The 22747-nt window shown below is 46.4% G+C and overlaps 5 protein-coding genes across 6 annotated transcripts in view; 2 read left to right on the top strand and 3 right to left on the bottom strand.

Moving 5' to 3' along the window:
* Positions 1-22747, top strand: part of LOC108162942 (intersectin-2) — a 36452-nt gene that overhangs the window by 8653 nt on the left and 5052 nt on the right. The window contains exons 1-2 of one of the 2 annotated variants that reach the window (XM_017297933.2): positions 13148-13328; positions 13387-13475. The exons of the other annotated variant lie outside the window; for it this stretch is intronic. Of the exons in view, the coding sequence (XP_017153422.1) occupies positions 13269-13328; positions 13387-13475 (149 nt within the window). The 5' untranslated portion in view covers positions 13148-13268. Of the gene's footprint in view, positions 1-13147; positions 13329-13386; positions 13476-22747 lie in introns of those variants that run through there. 2 annotated transcript variants of the gene reach the window in all.
* Positions 271-1241, bottom strand: LOC108162948 (adult cuticle protein 1-like). Its single transcript, XM_017297943.2, has 2 exons — positions 1134-1241; positions 271-1071 (listed from the first exon to the last, which is right to left on the bottom strand). The coding sequence occupies exons 1-2, from the start codon at positions 1137-1139 to the stop codon at positions 667-669; spliced, it is 411 nt and encodes a 136-aa protein (XP_017153432.1). The 5' UTR covers positions 1140-1241; the 3' UTR covers positions 271-666.
* LOC108162947 (adult cuticle protein 1) lies at positions 3146-4358 on the bottom strand. The gene is made up of 2 exons (XM_017297942.2): positions 4247-4358; positions 3146-4166 (listed from the first exon to the last, which is right to left on the bottom strand). The coding sequence occupies exons 1-2, from the start codon at positions 4250-4252 to the stop codon at positions 3726-3728; spliced, it is 447 nt and encodes a 148-aa protein (XP_017153431.1). The 5' UTR covers positions 4253-4358; the 3' UTR covers positions 3146-3725.
* Positions 7202-7773, top strand: LOC108162950 (ATP synthase subunit g, mitochondrial). Its single transcript, XM_017297945.2, has 2 exons — positions 7202-7324; positions 7383-7773. Exons 1-2 carry the CDS (start codon positions 7285-7287, stop codon positions 7655-7657), a joined length of 315 nt encoding a protein of 104 aa, XP_017153434.1. The 5' UTR covers positions 7202-7284; the 3' UTR covers positions 7658-7773.
* On the bottom strand, positions 11158-11998 carry LOC108162949 (adult cuticle protein 1). Its single transcript, XM_017297944.2, has 2 exons — positions 11890-11998; positions 11158-11820 (listed from the first exon to the last, which is right to left on the bottom strand). The coding sequence occupies exons 1-2, from the start codon at positions 11893-11895 to the stop codon at positions 11446-11448; spliced, it is 381 nt and encodes a 126-aa protein (XP_017153433.1). The 5' UTR covers positions 11896-11998; the 3' UTR covers positions 11158-11445.

The raw sequence follows: 22747 nt of genomic DNA, 5'->3' as shown, positions 1-22747 counted from the left end.
GAGACAAATCTAAAGTCCAATATTTGTCGCTTTTATGGCTTGTTACGTGACAAAACCAATGCTACAGACGGAGATTTATGATTTTTACTTGGAATTCGGATTTTGTTAGCGAAATTTCAAAACGAATCGCTTCAGAGGGGTCTTAACTATTAAATATAGTAGTGGGATCTTTAGAATACTTTGAAGAATCTTCAATCAACCGATCGCAGATCCTTTTCATACTGTTCTCCAATCTTTAAGGTCTCCCTCCCAAATAAATCACATTTCGAGTTGGTTACATTTTCTTTATTTGCAAAATTTCAAACATTTCCCCAGGGAATGATCGTGGCATTCCTTCAAAGGAAAGTCCTTCTGCCTAGTTTTCACAGGAATGCTTGGAAAATGTATTCGAAATAAATAAAGAGCGCAAGGGACACAGCCAGTGTTGGCCGGTGCTTGGGTCGAAAGGGAATTTTGATGGCTAGTTATGGTAGGGGTGGTTGAAGTTCAAGTGCTAGGTGCGAGTACCCTGTCTATATAGATCTATATACATTTATGTACAACAGTATTGTGGTTCAGTTGAGGATCCCCCCCGTGGAGGGAGGATCCATCAATGGCAGTTCCTTGGCATGGCGGGGCGGTCCGATCGGAGTTGGTGGATTGTAGTCCATCAGAAGATCCTCTCACTTACAGGGTTCCGGGAGCGGGGGCAGCGTTGATGGAGGCCACCGACTGGATGTGTCCGGCCAGGGGAGCGGTGTGGATGGCACCACGGGTCTGGGCCGTGTAGACACCCTCATGGGCCACGGGGCCGACCACAACAGCGGGGGAGTGGGCGGCAACGACAGCGGGGGCTGCTGGGGGCCAGGCGCCAACGGTCACGGCTGCGGGCCAGGCGGCGGCGGGATGACCCCAGGGGGCGGCGGCATGGGCCCAGGGAGCGGCAGCATGGGCCCAGGGAGAGGCGATCACAGCGGGTCCCGAGACGGCGGTGTAGGAGAGTCCGTGTCCGGCCACCTGCGAGAGCAGGGGAATCACCGACGACTGGACGCCCATGGCAAAGGCCAGAGTGAAGACTACGGCGATGGCGAACTGGAAAAGGACAGCCGGATTAGCAAAGGATTCGCCGTGTGGCAGTCCCGATCTCAACTCACTTTCATTTTGCTGTTGGTTTGGGTTTGGTAGCGCTCTCGTTGAACTCTTGTTCTGAACTGATCTCTGGACGGTTCTGCCGGCCAGTTTTATACCCACTGCAGGCCCCACATGGCTGACCACCAGCGCGCGCACCGGCGACAACGACAAAGGTTCATGAAAGTGAGAGTTCACACATTGTTCAGACACGGGACAGTGGTCCGCTTGCATACGCTGCCAGAGCATATGACATGACTTACACCGATCTACCGATCTATCGTCTGAGCGATCTCACAGATCACCGCCTTGACTGAGACATTGTTTGCTCGCCCTGCCTCACTGCCTCAGAGCTGATCGTTTCCGAGAACTAGTTCTACGGATAGTTATAAAAATAGTTTCATTCCTGTTTAGATTGCAGTGAAATATGGTTCTGGGAACCTGATTTAAAGCTACTCTCTCCACGGGCCGCACTCTCCCAAATATAGCCCTATCCTTCCTGCCGTCACATCTGGGATTAGTGTCTTTTTTCCTAGAGATACAGGGATGTATCTTGATGTCGAGGGACGTGTGCTTTTGCAGAAAACGTTCCGACTGGTTCCGATATAATTCCTGCAAGAACTCGAATCTTGAACCAACTCGTGGTTCCCTCTGAGTTTTTTTAGCCTGGAACCAGCTCCCATCGGAACGGACACGGATCTGCACACCTCTGACGACTTGCACCGCCCCAGAAATGCATTCCGAGTGAGTGTTTCTATCTCTCTGAGTGGCTTTGAGTGCGCCCAACCCACTTTTAAGCTGCAGTTCCGGTAAGTTGCTTTTCACTCCATCACACCGACGCGTCGGTTTAATTACTTAATTGTTGTTTGTGTTCGATTAGCATTTCAGTATGATTTATAAGCAAATCTAATTATGGTCTGATCCATATCCTGAATGCGGCCAGCTAATAACTGATTTATGTTTCTTAAGGGCCATAACCGAGATCTGTCGTTAGTTGCGCGTGGGGTTTGTCTGGGAAAACCATGAGAAAGGGGAATGGAATTACCCAAAGAAGTCCCTTTCGGATTACCTAATGGATGTAACCACAACATTCCCTGGGTTTTAATGGAGTGGCGTGGCAGGAACAGCGTGGGTGGGTGTCTGCAGACTTCCCACATGTCCCAGGCCCCATTAGGTGGCCCCCTGCAAAACACAATTGAATCATGCCAAAAAGAGCCTTCGATTGGGCAGTGGCGGAGGTGTTTGGAAAGCTTTAGAACTGGTTTACATTTTTATGGATGTGGGGGCAGAGATCCGAAAGAGTTCAAGTTGAGATCTCTCGATGATACTCTGTAATTAGCCATTGCTATAATTTGCCTCATAAGTCAATTATTTAGCTGCACTCAAAGACCAGGTGCTGACTGAAACTAAGTCTTGGATCTGTAATTATCGTTTAAGCGTTTGCATAATTAAGCATACGCCCTGTGCTCCCAATACACTGCAGATGTAGATGTATCGTAGCTGGACAATTAACTCGATCTAATGACCATTGGCCTCCAACTTGACTACCGTTCAGCGGCTGCTGTTCTGTGTGTGTTCAAACAAATTGGGATTGCCGTAATAATAGTACACTTAAAAGACAAAGACACATTTGATCTAGACATTCTTCAGCGATCCATTCAAGGTCCAGCAGGTGCAAAAACTAAACCCCAATGAAACAAAGCCACACCCCCCAGTCAAGGCAATAATTAGATTATATTAGTGTTTAGATATAATCGGGGGTGCACATTAGTAGAGGTGCTTCAAGGTCGTAAGGGAAGTTACTAGAAGGTTTCAATGCATGAGAGACCAATGCCCTGAATCTTTAAGGAAGAAACTCTAGAAGTATAGCAGAGAAGTAGAGAAACTCTAGAGCCACGAACCGACTCCACGGGCCACAGGGTTGACATCTCCATGGAAACCTTGGAAAAAACTCAAGGATTACTAATAACTGTTACCCCCAAAGCCCCTATATGATCTTCCATAGAAATTTTCGTATAAAAAACGCTGTTTGAGTTTATTTATAACGCTTTCGTCAATCTTTACATTGTTGCAGATTACTAGAGTACAGGGAATGGATATTTACAGTTTGGTCAAAGCATATCTCTTCGTAAAGACACGCCAGATATGTATAGAGAGAGACAGATAGTGACAGATATAGGAAAGCATATAGAAAGTACAGAGAAAAGTGGTGATGGTGGAGGAGAATGGAGAGTGGAAGATGGGAAGGCATTTGAAAGATATAGTTCTCAAATAATAAAATTAACATGTTGTCGTTTGTTGGTTTCTTGTAGTTGTTGTAATTGTTGTTGGACTTAAATTGCTGAGGGATCGCCTCAAGATCAGGATCGTGTTCGTATCGGGGGCGAGGGGGGGGGACTAAGAGCGGTGTGTGCTTAACAATAGGTGTGTAGAGAGAGTTGGGGGGAAGTATCCGGTTAGAGTCGTGGAAGGTCGGTCGCTGAAGCAGATGGAGGAGATCGAAGGTGGCTCCTGGCTCCTGGCCCATCCGCCCCGTCCGCCACATCCGTTTGGCATCGGTTGGTGAGACATCATCGGTCGGTCGTGGTGGTGGTGGTCGGTGGTGGATGGCGATTGACTTACAGGGTCCCCGGGGCGGGGGCCACGTTCACAGAGGTGGCCGAGTTGATGTGTCCGGCCAGGGGGGCGGTGTGGATGGCGCCACGGGTCTTGGCCACGTAGACACCCTCATGTCCGTGTCCAGCGGCAAGACCGGGTCCCTGGGCCAGGGCAATGCCGGGCACAGAGGCGCCATGCCAGCCGGGACCGGTCAGACCCCAGGGAGCACCGGCACCAGCATGGACAGCCACGGCGGCGGGTGCACCCCAGGCGCCGTTCCAGCCACCGTTCCAGGCGCCGTTCCAGCCGCCGTTCCAGGCACCGTTCCATGGGCCGCCCCACGCACCGGCTCCATGGGCCACCGAGTTGACATAGGAGACGCCAGGGGCGATCTGGAGTGCGTTCCACGAGGCCTCGGCTCCGATCAGGGCGCACACAAGCATGACTACGGCGGCGGCGAACTGCAGGAGGAGGGAGAATCAGGAGTCGGAGAGTCAGACGGTGGATCCTAGGCGGGGCTCCTGGCTGGTGGGTGGCTTACCTTCATGTTGCTTTTGGGGGGGGGTGTTGAAGAAGTGGTTGTTGGAGGAGAAGAAGGAAAACTTGTGTTGAATACTCAGCGAACGAGTTGATTCTGATTTCGACTACCAAATTGTGGCAACTTTTATACCAAAAGACCTGCCTGGCTTTTCCACATGGAAACCTGTGCCGCAGCCGCAACCGCCGCCGCCGCGCAGTCACAGTCACAGCCAAGAAAATGTATATCAAAAAAACGCAAACAAAACAAAAAACGAGAGACTCTGACGCCGACGCCCAAGACTGGGGCTCGTGCCGACGACGACGACGAGAACTGGAGTACACTTGGGATCTGTGGTGCTCCGGGTGCTCTGACGCCGGGACCTTTCACTGCCCAGCTGCGTCAATCGTCCGACTGAGATCTGCCTTGGGTGGCGATAGCACCAATGCTCCCTCCTCTCTCCAGGTTCATGGTGGGGCGTGGGGGGGGCGTGGGGGGCATGGGGCATGGAGCGCTACGGTGCTGTCAATGGTTGCGCAAATTACTATAAACAAGAATTTAGAGCCGAGGGTAATACGAGCACAGATCCACATACACACACACAGCTAGTACGCGGGCTCCAGCCAATCGGGGAGCTCAATCAGCAACATGAAAATTGCCACAAACACCAAATTATACTGATAAAGCACAAACACATTTAAAAAGTCATAAGCATGTGGCCCAAAGCATTCAATTTGCAATGGCAGCAGCAGGCCCCAAAGTCGAATCGCGGCTCAGAATTCTTTGTTGCAATTATATATTTATTTTGTTGTTTTTGTTTCTGTTTCTGTCTGTCTGTCTGTCCGTCCGTCCGTGTTGCTTGCAACTCAAATGTGAGTGCTGCCGTTAGTTGGGGCATGGAATTTCCACTAGAGTCGCGTGCCTACACTGCAAAAACAATTGAATATTGGCCATTGCCCAAGGCAGGCTAAGAACTTTGCCTTTGCCTTTTACAATGACTTAATTAATGTTTAAATAAAATAACAATAACAATATCCATAACCATCGAGCAGCAGCAGCGGCAGTCAACTGTGAAATATCTTAAGTGATGGGCAATTGCGATGGTATGCCTTTTCTATAGATTTATTAAACAATAACAATTTACAGAAAAGTATACATGAATGTTTGAGGTATTATGAAATGGGTTGGATTTACGCAATAGCACGTACCTTTTACATTCTTTGGAAAGAGTTAATGCCATTAAAGAATTAGTTTCTAAAAATATGTAAGACCATAACATAAAAAACAGCATTAAAAAAAAAACCATACAAATGTTGAAATCTCTTTAAAAATAATCTTAAGACCGGCAATTCAATGTTCCCGACAGAAAAAAAAAAGATGAACAAATATTAAAAATGGTTTAAAACTGTAACTTTGGATCCCTATTTGTTCAGGTGTAATCCGATCTATCAACAGGAATCAAACGCCCTGCAAAAGGTCGTACAATCATCAATTTAATCATCAATTTTTGAGGATATCAGTGCTGCAAATACCTAATGAAAATGATATAAATATGCAGCCACAAACTGGTGGTTTTTTTCTAATTTTTAAAAATATTTTGTGTTGCATATTGGAAGGCTTACAAGCTTATTTTTGTCTGGTGCAAAGTACATACCAAAAGTTGCATTTTGTTGCACAGTGTAACATCATCATACATCTATCAGCTGAGAAAAAACCTCAGCAATGAAAAAGGACTTCACAATCGATAGATGCACACCTATCGCACCTTCAAGACAGCACAGCGATAAGTCGATAAATCGCTAGCTACAATCCTTACCTTTTTCAATGACTCAAGCAAAACATATTTTCCGAGATTAGCAATCAATCTCTAGGCCTATAAAGAGTCTTCAGGGAAAGCAAAACTATGGCAGCCCCAGTGCCCAACAATGCCAGCATCAATTCGCGTAATCTCCCCCAACCAAAACCCATGGAACTTTTGCGCAGTGTTCTAAATAAACAATTAGCTTTTGCAGCTCATGCCCGGTTTTCGGTTTTCGGTTTGCGGTGGGGCCAGCACTGCAGCGCGCTGCTCCCCCAGAAATAGGAAGGCATTGCGGGGCCAACGCCCAAGAATAAATATAATCAAACGCTGTCAGCATTGGCAAACAATAAAAATGCAAAATAGCGAAACGAATTGTTGGACTACATTTCCATGTTTGGAGGGGGCTCTTAGCTCTCAGCTCTTAACCGAATCCGAACCATAGCAATCCCCCCATGAAATGGCAGCGCCTCAACTTGAAATTGTCATAGGAATGCAAATCAACTTTGGCCACGTTTTCGGACGAGGGTCAAAGTGTCAGAACGGCCCGAATGTGAGAGTGGAACCAAACCATTTAGAAGACAGCTGCACGGCACAAGTGACGGGCGCAAGAAACAAATTTATGAAGCATTAATCACATCTTATTAATGATTATGCATAGGGCAACAGCACAACGGGTCTCTGTTTGGAATGTCATTCTCAATTAGTAATACGATATACTAGCACTCGTACTGGACCAATTTCCTTGGCAGAATGAGAGCCCTTCACTGGTTTAGTGGCCATTTGTGATCCATTAACATTATGGAAACCCACCCAACAACACCCAACCCGATGATGAAATACTCCCCAGCGCCGTAGTCCCGAAGACAATGCAGGCCATCGATGTCTGGGCCAATTTGTTAGGGCGTGCTTTTGGCTCTTTGCTTTTTTCATATTCTCTCCCATGGCTATTGTTTTCCACTGGCCAGTGGGCGGGGATCTTGAGCCGCTCGCTCTACTAATAACTATCTTGTCGGTGCCGTAATGATCGGTCAGTTTATCGCCTCAAAATCGCATAATTGGCGCAGATTGTATTCGACAACTGGGCAATTATGCAAATTTAACCAAAAACCCATTTGCCTGGGCATTCCTCCCCATGGGATTCGTGTGTGGCCTATCGCCTGCCATCAAAGCAGCCTATCGTTTAGCTTTCAACTGTCTGGCAGCACTACTGTGTCGTCTTTGCTGGAAAGAAACACAGAAACTGAATAAAATTCGCTCCAAGATGAGTCAATACGTTGCCAAGGCCACTGCACTCGCCAATAGTAAGTTTTCCATTCATCATAATAATATATTCTGTATACACTGGGAATTTATTCGCAGATCTTGCTGCTTTGGCACGTCCGCAGCTGAAGGAATTCTGGAAATATGCCAAAGTGGAGCTGTCGCCGCCGTTGCCCGGCGATTTCCAGAAGCTGCAGACCGCGGCCAAGTCCACGAAGAATCTCAAGACGGGTGTGAAGGGCTTGGGCGGCCGTCTCGGCCAGGTCACAGTGCGCGAGGCCTGGCTGAACATCCTGGTCACCGTCGAGGTAATCACCTGGTTCTACATGGGCGAGGTGATCGGACGTCGCCACTTTGTGGGCTACAAGGTCTAAGCACTCCGAAATGTTTCCTCAATTCTTGTACACAGACATACCCCCTACACAAGACACAAGACACATGTTTTGCGACCAGGTGCATTCAATAAAGCAGCAGCAGGCCCCTCCCAGAATTCCGTAGAACCATGGGTACACGGGTGTACGAGTATGCTCGCTCAATGCAAATCGCCGCCGAGGTGGCATTGATCTTGCCCCTTCCTCGACTGGGGTGTACGTGTCGTGTGGCGCAGGCGTCCAAGCGGCAAAGCGTTAACCAACGCGACATGGCACTCGTTCGGTCAAGTGGCATAAATCAGATTGACACAGTTGCACAACCGACGTCAAACAATGGACCAGGCGCCACCACGGTGCTGCCCCAAAACATAAGCATATTTCGTACGAGTATTTCCACCTTTTGGCCCAATTTTAATGGCATTTTAATAACAAAGCCCCGCGTTCTCCAGCCTTTTGTTGCAATCTCACCGGTCGATTGCATCAGCCGCCACAGTCCGTGGTGCACAGAGCCAGGTCCTTATCACAGTCCAGACCCGGTTGCCGCCCACTTTTCCGGCGAGATTAATGCGAATTCCATATTAAAATCGCATAAACAGAATAAAACTAATTATGGTGAATGGTGGTGGGGCCCGCGACGGGGCTAGGAAATCAATGTTAGCCACGCTTGAATTCAATTTGGCCGCCGGCCGATTGTTGCTGCTGCCAATTGTTGCTACAACTGCAAACAAGCGCTGACCGGGCCAGTGGGGCGGTGTGGCACGGTGGCAGTCCAACGAATTTGGTTGCAGCAGCATTTCCACCCACTCCGCCAACACCTTTGGCGTGTTACCCATTATTTAATTTGGTTTTCATACTCTACTCAAGAGTGAAGACTGAAGGGTACTAGTGTACCCCTGGTAGCCCTTCGTTATACAACACTGGCAGGTGCAAAGGATAAAGAAATCTTGGCAACACTGATTTGGGAATGGGGAAAACTTTAAAAGAAAGTCTTCAAATGCTAAAGATGCGCTTTAAGGCACTGAGTATAAGATAAAGAACTCTTGTACCGCTAAAGGAAGGCACGCTTTCCAGCACTGGTTCAGGAAAGCTTTGAATAGAATAGGGTTTTGAAATGTTGAATGTTCAAATGTACATCTGACAGCCCTAAAAGGGAGTTTTAAATAGTGGATGGATGTAAATCTTAGCTCCAGATGCCTATACGGAAATCAAGGCTTAAAGTACAGTACCCAGCTGAAGCAACGCTTTGCAACACTAAAGGGGGAAGCAGAAAGTCAGTTCTCTTTCCAGCACTGATCAATTAAGGTGTTGGAAGGATATCTAGGAGCTAAGAGCAATTCCCCGTCGACTATTCCACCAACTTGTATCCGTTTTAATTTCTAGACTATTTAAGTTAATTTAATTAACGTACACACAACACAGGCAATCACACTCGACTCCGTTGCGAGGAATTTTCGAGTGGTCGGCCGTTCGGTCGATGTGGCCTCCGAAGTGCAATTGTTACTATTTTTTGGGACTGTGCTCTGTGCTGATGATGCAATGGCCAATCGTAGACGTAATCGATTGAAAACCGTTGGTTTACGATCAAGATCTGGGGGCAATTAATCCAGATACAATTAGTATGCTAAGGCATCGGTTAATGGTCATTAGGCGAAGCCAATAATTAACCACTTACGCGGTCGCGGCTGTCACTAAATCGTAGTCACAACTGTCACAACTAACAGAGAGCTCTAGTACCCGCAGAACGGCCAATTGGACAAGTTCTATGGGCCACGTTAGTAGTGTGTTTATGACGTTAGCAAGTGGCTGCTTCCAGTTGCAGGCGGTTCATGCAACACGAGATACGAGTGCTTGTCTCTCTGTTGCTCTGGCGTATATTTGGTTACAGGTTGTTACTATATTTAGGCCACCAGCCAACCAGCCAACCAGTTGTGGGTGCGGATAAGAAAGCTGTACACCAGACTGTGGGCTATTACGAAATACTTTTTGCTGGCATTCGGTCATGTCTTGCGAGTCCAGCAAATGGCTTACCGACTCCCACTGGCAGGTCTGGCAGCCATATGTTCTCGTGGTCTCGGTTCTGTTTCGAATGAATCAGTTCGCTTAAAGCCGCGATCCGATCCTTTATTGGTCTACTGACCTTATTCAATGACTCATCGCCCACACACGCAACGCAGCAAAAAGCGGTATGAGATAATACCCATAGAGCCCCCACAAAAAAGGGGTTTATAGTGGGCCAACTTGAACTCGATTCCGTGCGTGCTGCGTGCCAAAAAACCAGAAACCAAGAAAATGCGACTACGAATGCGTTTTGCTCAAGTGCGTTGCCGTCCGTTGAACCTGTCGAGCAGGAAGCCCACAGACCGCAGACAGAGCAGTGCGTAAACTTGAACTTGCCACCAGAGATGGAGGAGGAGGAGGCAGTTGCAGTGGCTGCGTCATGCGTCTTGCATTTACACGCACGCAGCTAACAGCAGCAGGGTGGGGCCAGGGGCCGCTGATCGAGTAAGAAACAAAAGTGAATGGTGGCTGGGGCTGGGGACCAGATTTATGGCCAATTGCTATGGGGCTTGGCTGCCGACACGACACCGAACAACAGCGGCAAAAATGCTGCTGTTTGCTGCTTGTCTCCCCCTCTGATGGCGTCTGTTGTACCCTCCAACCAGGGGGTATTAGAGCTGTGATTAGCCGTTGCTAATGCAGAGATTTTTGCGCCAAAAGTTCTGCAAGGGTATCAAAAGTGTCGACCCTCTAAAGTGCCAAATTCCTCGCTTGTTTTTACCCCCACGATTGACACTTTTATTGAAAGCTCAGAGCACTTTTTGGCTTATCATTATTTTGGTCAATGCGGAGTCTTGGGCTGCGGAAACGGGAACGAAAAGCACTAAAGCGGGGCTCCTAAGAGCCCCAAGTGGGCGTTGAGGCGGATCTGAGCTGCAACTGCATTTGCATAGACACATTACTTAACCGGGGTCCGTGCTCTGTCCTCCGTGCTCTGTCGCCGTCTTGGCCATATAGAGCTGTTGCTTTTGTTACCGTCTATTACGCGCCACATTTTCTATTAATAATTGCAAGTGCGAGTGTGCGGCGATCAAGGCAAACCGCCCCCTGCTCCAGTTTATCGGGTACTCGTACCCGTACTCTCGGTACTCTCGATTTCAGTTTTGTTGGTCTCTGGTCTCTGGGGTCTCCAACCAGTTGGCAACAATGTAGTCCAGCTGCCTGGGCTTGTCTTTGGCTGCTTTTCCAGAGAGCGGCTTTGTCAACGCCCCTGCTTTGGGTCTGGTTCAAAGTAGCTTGCTGATCGATGCTGGATCGAGGCGGCCCCGGAATTGATTAATTGCTGGCATCGGTAATCGATCGAGATTCGTTTTGCGAGCTATTTAGCTGTCTAATATTTGCAGAGACTTCAAGACTTTGAAGGCGTGGGAGCAGGGAATATGGATAGAACGGGGATCGAAAGGTGATCCCTAAGAAATCCCCTTCGAAAAATCACCTTTCCCTCATTTGTTTTGATAACAGTTTTTTATTCAAAGAAACAATTTTTTCAGATGATAACATAAGAGAAAATAAAGCAGAAATCGATAGGAAGGACTCAGAGATTGACTTAGATTTGCTGAAGAAAGTTTTGTGAGGAGTGCGTGAGGTCCGAGGCAGATGGCAAGTGGAAAAACCTTTGGGAAACTAAAACCAAACATGACTTGAAGATAGAGACAGAGAGACGGCGCGACAGAGACAATCGCTGGCAAGGTCAAAGATATCGTTTATCCAGGGGGTTCCGTTTCAGTGGATGATTACCAGGTGCCTGGTGCGGGCTCCAGGTTGACGGAGGCCGCCGACTGCGAGTGTCCGGGCAGGGGTGCCACGTGGAGGGCGCCACGGGTCTTGGCCACATAGCTGGCAGGGGGAGCAGCCACTGCGACCACAGCGGGCGGATGGGCGGCCACAATGGTGGCATGGGCTGGGGCCGACTGGATGAGCACGGGTGCAGCTGGGGACAGGACCAGGGGCACGGCAGCGGGCACAGCTGAGGCCTGGATGGCCACCGAACCGGCAACGGCGGGTCCAGCACCCACCAGCACATGACCGCCATGGATGCTGGTCAGCAGCGGCACCACAGAGCTGTTGACTCCATAGGCCAGGGCGAACAAGACTACGACAACGGCGAACTGGAAGCGAGAGAGAGAGAGAGAGAGTTAATTCCTGGCTGGTTGTAGGGAAAATCGCGAGTATCCTACCTTCATGTTGGCTTCTGGTGATCTAAGCGACGATTGAAACGTTACTAACTGACATCTGCCGGTGGTCACGGCGTTTTTATAGCTCTAACGATCGAGAGCGAGAGATCCATAATACCATTTAGCATATAAGGCCAGTTCTCGGTATGTTTGCTGCACTAATGCGGAAACTGGCCAGTGGCCCCTGGAGAACAAACAAACTCGATTCTGCTCATGGCCAGGGCAAAGAGATCTCCGAGCCCATGGGCCATAGACACCGTTCAAGTGCGGCGACAATTAGCCACGCCGGTTGACAAGATACCAACCGGACAAGACACATTTGATTCGGCCAATCAATTGAAACCGGCACAAACAACAGCCCCACAAACCCCCAGCCCCAGCCCCCACCCCACATGTCTGTAATATCTCCCCTAACAACAATGGATGGGCGAACCACTCACTCACTCACTCGCACAGTACAGTACAGTACACAGTCGAACACTCGGCTGTCCATTAAAATTTCATCAGCTGAATATAATTATATTCAGTTCAATAAGTCTGCCCTGAAATTAATGCCCCAGCCGCCGCCAGGGGTTAGACCGAACCATTTTGGTCTCGATCGATGCAGATATATGTAACATACATATATGTACTATATAGATATACCGATTTGCATATCGCTAATGCAGCCAATGCGGGGGCTATGCTCGCGGCTGTGGGATAGAGTGGTGCCTAAAATGAGACTGTAAAAGAATTGGGATGCAAAAAAACCATGGAGTGGTGGGTTTTCCTTCGATCTAAGAAAGGTTTTCGAAGAGGGTCTCTCTTAACAGAGCCTTAGATTCCGAGAAATGCTTATATCTGAGATCTAGGTACAAGAAAACCTTGAAAACTGATCCAAAAGATAGTTTTATTGACAGACATTCTTCTTGTACGTCTTCTACATAATATATTTGAATTGAAATAAGGTTTTTATGCAAAGCTTTTGATGGAAAAATATATTTATTCTCACTAGTAAGACCTTCAAAACTCCATAGAGAATAAGACTACTATTCTATTACTATTATATGCTTTACCAGATCCCAGGACTAGCTAGAACTTATAGCTCTGTGGAAGAAATCTTTAGATGGAGAGCTAGCCTCTGACGCCTAATAAATATTTCTTTCGTATTCCGAATGCTGAAAACTGAATCCATCGATCCATATATGTAGTACACTTTGTGGTTGAATAATATATCTTAAATAATTCCATTTCATGGTCCCCTGTCAGTCAACTGTCAGTCCGACAAGTTGGCAAACACACAAAATCATCAGTCCTGCAATACAACATATAAAATATTTCCCCCAAAACAGAAAACCATATAAACCAAAAAAGGTAGAAAGAATACCCGGAAGCGCGGCAGAATGGCTCGTCTGGTGTTCTCCGACAAAGATCACAGTGCCTACGATCCCAAAAAATACAAAGTAAGTTGGAGCCCTGGCAAAAAGTGGGAATAATCGAATGATATGGCCATATACCTAGGTGGTGCACAAGAACCACTGGCGTCAGGTTAGTCTGCTGCTGCAGCCCTCGCACAAGAAGTGGTGGGAGGATCCCGATGTCATTGTTGCGTGAGTACAGCCCATTGAATCGCTCTCAGCCTCAAACACACGACACGTGTGCCAGCTCCCATTGCCGTCGAGTGGTCGTTTCGTTCTGACACCGATTGGCGCCAGTGAAGGAACCACCGCTGCCACTGCCGCTGCCATTCAATTAAGATTCTTTGCCACAGCCATGCTCATAATATTTTATTGCATCCATCAGAGTGTCAGGCGCAAGAGCCACACCCAGAAATATTTCCATGGCAATTATCGTGGCCCCCACTCTCTCGCGGGAAATACTTATACTCGATTGCATCACATTGTCTGATAAGATTAGCTCTGGTTCTCTCACGTTTCCTCCATTCGCTTCCTAAAACTTAAAACTTGCCAAAATTCGCTCCTTTTGGAGCACCATTCTTCTGGCAGCCCCGTTCCTCGAGTGGAGGTCGCTAATTTCCGGACTAAGTTTAGTCACGCGATGCTAACGAAGCATTTGATAGATGCCTCAGTGCCTCCTCCATGAACACCAGCCTGGGGGGGTGGGGGATGGAGCTCGGAGGAGCAAGTGCAGCCATCGGCTGTCGGCAAAACTTTTCCAAGTAATTGGGGAACAAGTGATGGAAAAGGGAAATTGGCTTTGGTTTTTGCTCACTGGGTCGTCGGTTCACTCGGGTTCTCGGTGTTCTCTGTGGTGTCAATGTTCATGGAATCCTCCTTCAAGGTTCAGGAAGGTGTGAATGGAATAAGAAACTATTAGTTACAGTGGGTGTTCCCTTCTTGACTTTTTCCTGTTCTTAATGGAATAAACTTTGAATAGCCTTTCGTTATTTTTATCTTCCAAAGCTTGAAACAAGAACTTTTTGAGGCCTCATTCGTACGTCGATGTGGAACACATTCTCTAGAAAAGATATACTTATTCGGATTGGCATGGAAGCAGCCTTTTAGCACTTCCGTTCCGTCCTTCTTCATTCGTTTTGAATCCCTGCCACCTGCCCTCGTGCGTCAACCCCTGACTCACTTGCTTAGCTCGCCCATCGGAACGACGACAACCCGAAACTTTTTTATATGAAAAAAAGATAGTTTCTTCCGCTGAGAAATTCTCTGCCATATCCTCAAGATAACCCCTAAAAAAGTCAACAAAAAAGTAGCGTCTAATTACCTCCATAGAACCCCAATAATAAGCTGATTTGTTAGCCATAAATATATTTCTGTTGATCAGTCAGAACCCATCCTCAAAAGACTGAATGTATAATCGATCAGTCAACCTTTTGTCCTTCAGTAATACTCATACAACTTCCTAGCCTACTACTTGCTACCATTTCTTGGCCATAACTCTTTGCCATATCAATAGATAAAGTATCTTCCCTTGTCCATAAAAACACCCATCAATCTAAAGTTTATGGCCCAAAGAAGGGGGCAAGGGCAAACTTTCGTCTAAGCTGCGTATCCCACAATGGATCGGAATATAATGGAACCGAGAACGGGGTAATGTGCTCTATTCTATCGGTGCCCCCCGGCCCCGAGCCGACACTTTGCGTGTTCAATAAAAAGGGAAATCAAAGTGAAGCGAATGAAGCGGAAAACGGTGTCAGTACGAGGACAGCGAAGAAAGTACTTAAGCGGCGCGTCACTCAATCAGAATGATATTATTTTTAATGGCGCAAAATGGATACAATAAACACCCGAGTACGAACGCGTGGCTGCCACGCAACGGACACGGACACGGGCACGGATACAGCAGATACACGGATAACACCACCCAGCGCCGATCGGCTGGCGTCTCACATGAAGTTCGGTCGTCGGAGGCTTCGCACGCCACAGTATAGTCATATAGTAGTCCCAACAAAATAGAAGAAGGATGAGGACGAAGTTTTAAATGCACAACGCCGAAGGAAACTTAATTACATTTCAATTTGTGCTACACAAGACAACTGACGTGAACCGTACACCTGGACGTCGTGGGACGTTGGGGCGTTGGGACTCTGGGACGTTGCTAAACAAACTGTTCCGCATATGTCACTCACAGGCGCTCGGGTCGGAGGAATCGGGGGGGCGACTGTTGCTCGCTCAGAGTCGCTGGAATGGGCCCCACCGCCGCCAGGCAAGCGCTGTGCCACCGTGACGATGCTCCTGGCCCAGCGCATAGCACGCAACGCTTGCTGGTCAGTCGACGACGAGCCCTGCTACAGTGCGAACAAGATGAACGTGTGGCAGACGCTCGAGTATCTGTCCGGGCTGAGCCTCCGGAAGCGCTACAACTACGAGGGTTACGCGGACACCCAGAATGTCCTGCGCACTCTCACGCCCTCCTGGCGACGCGACAGCTTCGCGGAGAAGGCCAAGGCCGAGGAAGTTGCGGCCGCCAGCGCCGCCGCCACAGCGGCCAAGTACCCCGACGATCGCTCCACCAGCGGCATGGCCATCATTGCGGATACACCCGTTCCCAGAACCAGTGTCCAGTCCAGTGATAACCTTCCTCTGAGATCCGGTTCGAAGCCTTCGAGCGGACTCCGTCGCAAGCATCGCAGTAGAAGCAAAAAACGCCATGGCCCGAGCTTGGATCCCGAGTACGCTTTGTCAGCGGAGGACCTGGAGGATCTGGTCAAGTGCACGTAAGGACTATACGGTGTTTGCTAGAGAAAGTGGGGTATATTGTGGAGAAGGTTTAAATTAGTTAAACGACATAGAATGCTTGAAGGACTGTTTTATTTAGGATTGGGGATTTGGGATTCTTTTATCGGAGTACAGAGCTGTGTTTTAATATATTTCTTATATAGAATCTGAGTTTCATATATCTTGACCAGTACCTACTGGATTCGTTTTTGGAAGCAAAGATTATATGAGTAATGAGATATGTATTTATATTCGCGTCTTTAACAAGACTCCGTTTCAAATTTGTTCATCTCGGGGACCTGTGTTGTATACTCTTGTGCTTTTTTTGATAGTTTTTGGAATTAAAGATGCATTTTGAGAGCTTGATATCAAGGATGCATGTATAGCCAGAGCTATTTATTAATTTACAGGAATTAGATTTGATAATACATAGTTATACATCCATATTTCCATCTGTAAACGCGCTGGATTTTAGTGTTCGATTATGACTGTTTAAGATGATTTTTGATAAATCCATCCTTACAGCTTGCATTTTCCATATTATAAGGAGAATCTTGAACAACAGAGACAAGTTGGATCTATTCTCCACATTTCATAGTTTCTTTAGAGCTCGATTTGTTGCCATTCAAAGTGCCAATAATGTTTTCAGTGTACCGCAGAAAAAGTCTTTTCAAAAGCTTAGCGGGGACAAACACCCGCGCGTTTTCCTTTTAATATTTAGCAAAGACACAACCCCACTCGTAAAGTGTTTTTGGAGGTAGAGGAGGATTGATAGATGGGCACCAAGTTGTACCTTTTATCTAGAACTTTGGAATGAAAATAGTTCAACAAAGACTAGAGTTATCAGATTTCCAGAATTTAATAAATTCATAATGTGATTTCACTCAGAAACATGTAGTAAATGACACTCCAATGGAATGAAGCAGTTTTAGAGGAAGAAGCAAGCTGCAGTTGCCCGCATTGCCTCCCAGAAGACCCCCTAAGTTAACGCACAAACCAGACATAAAGTGGAGCTGACTATGGAGTATCCTTTGAAGCCACAAAGTACTCAAAAACGAAGAGATGAAAGTGCTTAAAACGAAGAAAAACGAAACGGAACGGAACAATCAAAGTTATTTGTTGAAATGTGAGCGGAAACCTTTTCGCGCTGTCGGAAGACGGAAGACGTTGCAATTAAAGTTTTTGGGGGCAAAGATGCCTCAAAATTGTTCAGTGGCATAGACCGGAAATAACAGGGCGCTGCCAACAAATACGAGACGAGTTTCGGAAAGTGGCTGCCATCGTTGTTGCACGTTGCAATGTCAGTGTCAAAGCGAAGGAGGTACCCACCTCTAACCAATGGAATCCCCGAGCTCGATACAAAGTGTTTGCTCAATTTCCGCGCTCCGAGTCGATTAGAGGAAATTATTGTATGTCTTGTTCGCATGAAAGACGGCCCTAAAGCGAAATTGTTATCTGGTTTCAGCGGTAATGTGAGACTCCCTTCCGAGTCCAGGCCCGTGCCATTCTCTTGCGGGGAAAACTTTAAGTCGCCGATTTCGAGCTCACAAAAACTAAACACACACACACACACATATGCAGATACTGTGACAAGGAAAAACGAGTTCTAACGGTGAAATAAACACCGACAGTTGTTGGCCATAAACCAAAGGCAACAGCAAAAGCGAAAGGGAGTAAGGGAAATAGTTAGTACTAGGAGCTGATTTCCAGTCCCGCAGCATAGAAATAGAGCTGTCACCTACAGACCTACAGGATGGAAAACCTTCGAAACTTTTCGGCGATTTCATTGCACTGAACGAAAAAAGGAGGGATCTTCCAAAGGTGGAGACTAAAGGGTGGTGTAACTAAAATAAATTCTTTGGATGTAGGTTCTTTGAGGATTTTTATGATTAAAGCTCAAGAAAATCCTATGGATCAGGTATTCAGAAGATATTTGTGGAAGGATAGGTTGAAAAGAATAAAGACAATAGGAAAAGATTCTCTGAACTGGAATAAATACCGTCTGATTGATTTGATGTTTTGTCATCAGCATCTGTCTCTATCTCTTACCCTTCTCACATCAACAGCAGCCGTTATATCGCGTTCCCCTTCGACAGGGAGAGGATACGATACACCTCCTGTAGAACTGTGCACCTAATTCGATCTTAGTTAGAGGATATCTAATTTTTCTGATTTTTGTTGGATTACAAAAATTAAAAGAAATTCCTTCTACAGTCTCTAAGTAAGTTTAAACAAATGAAAGACTAAAACATCTTTGAATCCTCTTCCTCACCAAAACGAGCGACAGATACTCTGTAGAAAGAGATCTTCTTTCTCTGTGGTTATCCAAAAATACCTCGTTCATCGCGCTCATAACAGCACCTACTGGTTCATTCACCCCAGTGTTGGTGCCTTCAAGTTCCCATTGCACCTTTAATGGTGGATTTTTTTGAAATATCACCTCCTGTCTGGGTAAACCCCATGCCTACTAAAAATGAGCTCTCTTTGTTAACAGTTGACATCTCCATCAATCCTTTAAAGCTAGTGGACTTCCTTTAGAGTCCACAAATCTTTCGCCAGTGTATGTAGTCGTACAATGGGGAACTTGTTGACACACTGCGTCGTATACTTTGTCATTATATTGACATGGTGTCATGTCATTACGCCTAGCATTAAACGCTTTACGCTGGGTTCCCGCACAACAACATGCGATGGGACTACCACCAGGACAATGCCAGAACTGGAAAGGCAATGCCAGGACTGAAATCGCGGCTGACTGAAACGCGAAACCATGCGGCATGAGAGGGCGAAACGGCGACGGCGACGGCGACGCCGACAGAAAAAGTAAAAGTAAAAGTGAAGCATAGTGGGAGCTGGCGTCTGCCACTCGACGCCACACACATGTGTGCCACGAGCGGCACCAAAACCAGGAATCCCAGTCAAAGGTCGCCCCATTCGCCGGTCGCCTTTGTTCCGTGAAAGTTCCGCCGAGTTCCTCCCGCATAAGCCAGTCGTCCCGTGTCGAATCCCCGTGCAAAAATGAGGGACTAACGTGCCAGTGACTCCTTGAGGCCAAAGATGACCAACGATGTCCACGAAATCGAAAAAGAAACGCATACGAAAACCCTCGCACATGAGGGAGATCCAGATCGAGGAGGATTTCCTCATTGACTTTGTGCAGTGCAATCTGGAGCCGGAGTCGAGGTAAATCCCGCGACAAAGGATCTCTCACGAGAGAATCACATTTCAATATTCCACCCACTGCGCCTCTTCGGCACTCAGCATCCTGGGGATATTTATTGTCGCCCCTCTACGTGGGGCAATTATCAATTTTAATGGCAAAATGGCGAATGGCAAAGGGCATAAATGTCAGGCTCTTCGGCAAATTTATGCACGTCCCAGGCATTAATTAGCGTTGCACACACTTGCAGGGCATCCTGCCACACGAAGGAAGTTCTCCTGTTCCCAAGTTTTATAGTTCTCTTTCAATTAGCCAATGAAAACGATGACGAAGAGCCAGGCTGTAAACTAATATGGTTAGTTTCGCTCACAAAAGGCCAAGGAAAAGAGTCGCTAATTAAGTCATAAATGTCATCGATGCGATGGAGACCAGCCTCTTCTTTTCTGTCACTTTGCAATGGAGTCTCAGATGGCTAGAAATTTCCTTGAGAGGAAGTATATAAGAAACAAGAGCAGAAGTGAAAGTAATGGAGGGCTATAGGGATTTATATATAAAAGGGAACTGGGATTACAGCCCAGAAGTTTGAAGAGATCTTACAAAAGACTGTCCCTTAATGAATATCAGAAATGAAGATGCAAAAAAGTTCGGGACAAAATCTTCTCAAATAAAGTAGTATTGAAATATGATGGTTGTATTATAAAGATATTTCAGAGGTCCCTGAGTGCATAACAAACCCAAAAAAGCTAAGCAAAATAAAAACCTGAATAAAATACCGACTAAAACTTAAAGAAAGTACTTCAAACCCGGGGACTATTCATTAAAGAAAGCTAGATTCTTAACAATTTGTACTTTTCTATCAAAGGTACTATAGATTTTTTTAAATCTCACGGAAATAGTACCCAAATATGGAAGAAAAACCAATAGAAAACATTTATTATACATTTCTTTTGATAGGGCTTCAAATCTTAGGGAATCTGGTAGGGAAGGAAAGAAAGATCATCTGGCGAGTGGTCTCAGATAACAAACGTTCTTTCGTATTCATTATACTCCTGAAGAGAGTATTCACTTGGGGAACCCTATACCTTTCCAGAACCCTTTCCGTTACCAAGAGTCCCCTGTTATAGCCCTTTTTGATATCTTTTGTACATGCAAAAACGATCGAATACACAAAAAACAAGTACATAAAGTACGTAAGATTTACTATGGAAATGGATATTACAGAAATCCAAAGGGCCCACAGCTATAACCATGCATAAATCGCATATTTTTTATAGTTTGCCTGGGACAGAGCGGAATGGCTAAGGGCAAATACGTATTGGCGGTTAACCCATTCAGTGAACATTCAGTGAACACTCACAGAACGACAGCCCACGCATTGCACTCTCGACCCAACTCCTGCGCAAATGGTGTAATAATCATAGAAACGGAGGCGAAGTTGCAAGGCGAATCGGAGGGCCATAAATCATGGCCCACCTGTGCGAGCATTCGTGACAGGAAGAGCGGATGCGGCGACGATGAGCAGTGCAAATGTCATGGGAGTTGCACTCGCGTTAGTTTACGCGGAAGTTGCAATAAAAACGCGCCACCCACGAGGTGGATATCTCCTGTAGGTAGTACTTCCGTTTATCAAGTTGTGTGGAGCGCGTGTGGAAGGCCTGGGCAGGCCATAAATCGAGGCTGGTAACAGCAGGGGTTTGGTTCTCGTAGGCCACACAGACATGACAGATTGGTTCCTCTAGGCTCCCTACTCCAGACGATAATTTATGCATGTGTCCCCAGCCCCAGCCCCAGTCCCAGTGCCATGTGACACACGACCTAAGTTATTGATACGACGACAACATCCATTGATGTTTTGATGTCCTGAAATTTCATTATCAATGTCAATGCTGAAATAAAGGGGGAGAATCCACCTGTCTGTCCCCTATTGGAAATTGATTGAATTGAACTTTGATGACTTTGAACTATTGCGAATTGCGATTTTCGGAGGTCGTCGCAATCGCAGTCCCAGTCCCAGTCGCTGTAGAGACATCAAAGCTTACAATGTTTTATCTGTTGAAAGTGTTTTAAAAGGGTAGAAGAATCATTCTGATTGGAATGCATGACTCCCAAAACGATAGAGATAATTTCTTGGCTCTGAACCAAAAAGCAACCGCAGTCAGGCAATCCTGTGGCCACGAATCAGGCCAATGGCTATACCCTATCTAATTGTCAGCTGAACGACAATGATTAACTAGAGCTGACTAATCCGCAACCAAGGGGATACACCCGCATCTCATGACCTGACTGCATTAAACTCCTTTATGGCATGTAGAAATAAAATACCTATTTACCATATAGAGAATGCGCCATGTGAGCCCCGCCCTCTGGCTCCTCTGTCTGCTATTCTGCTAAAAAGCCTAGCGAAAGTCTCTGACGAGTCGAGACAGTCTTCCCCCCCCCCAGTGGTACTCCTTCTAAAAACCCATCCACATCCATTGCTCAGAGCTCAGAGTTCTAGTCTGCATGTCTAAAATTACACTAAATTGTCGGCTTGGGGAGGTGTAGTACTGCGGGTGAGGCGAGGTTATATATTGTTCTTGTTATTCTTGCTGGCTGGTTTTTATATCATGTGGAAAATATGAGCCCCAGGCTCGTGGGAACAGTGGATTGTGCCGGGTGGAAAAGAACCAAAGGAAGGTGCGAAAGTTATAGGTTTTTAATTGAGGATAAGCTTTAGAACTCAATCTAAACTTAAATTGTTATATTTCAAATAAATGGGTTTACTTTGGAAACAAATAACGGAGGAAAATATAAGGCTATCGCTTTGGGGAATGTGTAAATTAAGTGTAAAAGTACTGCAATCATTCCGGAATAGAACTCCTTGTGATTTTCATTTGAAAATAGCCTGCATTTGGTAAGTAATATCTGTATCCTTACCGCATTGTAGTTTATTGACTTTCTGACAGCTCTTAGATGGGCATTATATAGTGATTACTCTTAGATAGTCCTCCTATTAGATAAAGTGTAATAGAATAGCGTATCACTGATCACATTTTATTGTTATTGTTGTAAATGGGAGAGGTATAAACCTATATATATGTAGTTTTTCTCTGCTGAGACTGGAATGAGAAGACTCATGCTGTTTTGGTGGTATAAAGATTTATAGATTTTAAGAATTCTTAGCATGTAGATAAAGCAATAATAATTTTCCTCTGAAATGGAAAAATATAGCACAAAAATTCCCAGATTTTTTGAAACTTATAGTAAACTTAAGTGTCTAGTTAGGACACTTATCCTCAGGCTTTACTCATTAAAGCTTCTGGGCGTTGCAATTAGCACACGATTTTGCTCTCCTTAAAAAGTTTGGAAGCTCTATCCAAAGATGCTGTCGTTCCCCTCAAAGAGTCCTGCCTGCAATTATTGATATCAGCATTTGAAGAACCCTTTAAGCTTCGATTTCGGCACACTGTGCCTTAGAGACAGTGTTTGAGTGGTTGGGGAGGAGAGGAGCGGCGAATGTCGGCGGAGCGGTGTCCTAGTGGTGCTCCTT

The sequence above is a fragment of the Drosophila miranda genome, chromosome 4 (assembly GCF_003369915.1).
Source record: "Drosophila miranda strain MSH22 chromosome 4, D.miranda_PacBio2.1, whole genome shotgun sequence".
NCBI lineage: Eukaryota > Metazoa > Arthropoda > Insecta > Diptera > Drosophilidae > Drosophila > Drosophila miranda.
This window is presented reverse-complemented; position numbering and strand designations above follow the sequence as displayed.

What these genes read in the sequence shown, in the direction of transcription:
- LOC108162950 (XM_017297945.2), top strand. Translation starts at nt 7,285, where the DNA reads ATGAGTCAATACGTTGCCAAGGCCACTGCACTCGCCAATA. An exon ending in GGCCACTGCACTCGCCAATA is followed by an intron (nt 7,325 to 7,382) that starts GTAAGTTTTCCA and finishes ATTTATTCGCAG; the next exon opens with ATCTTGCTGCTTTGGCACGT.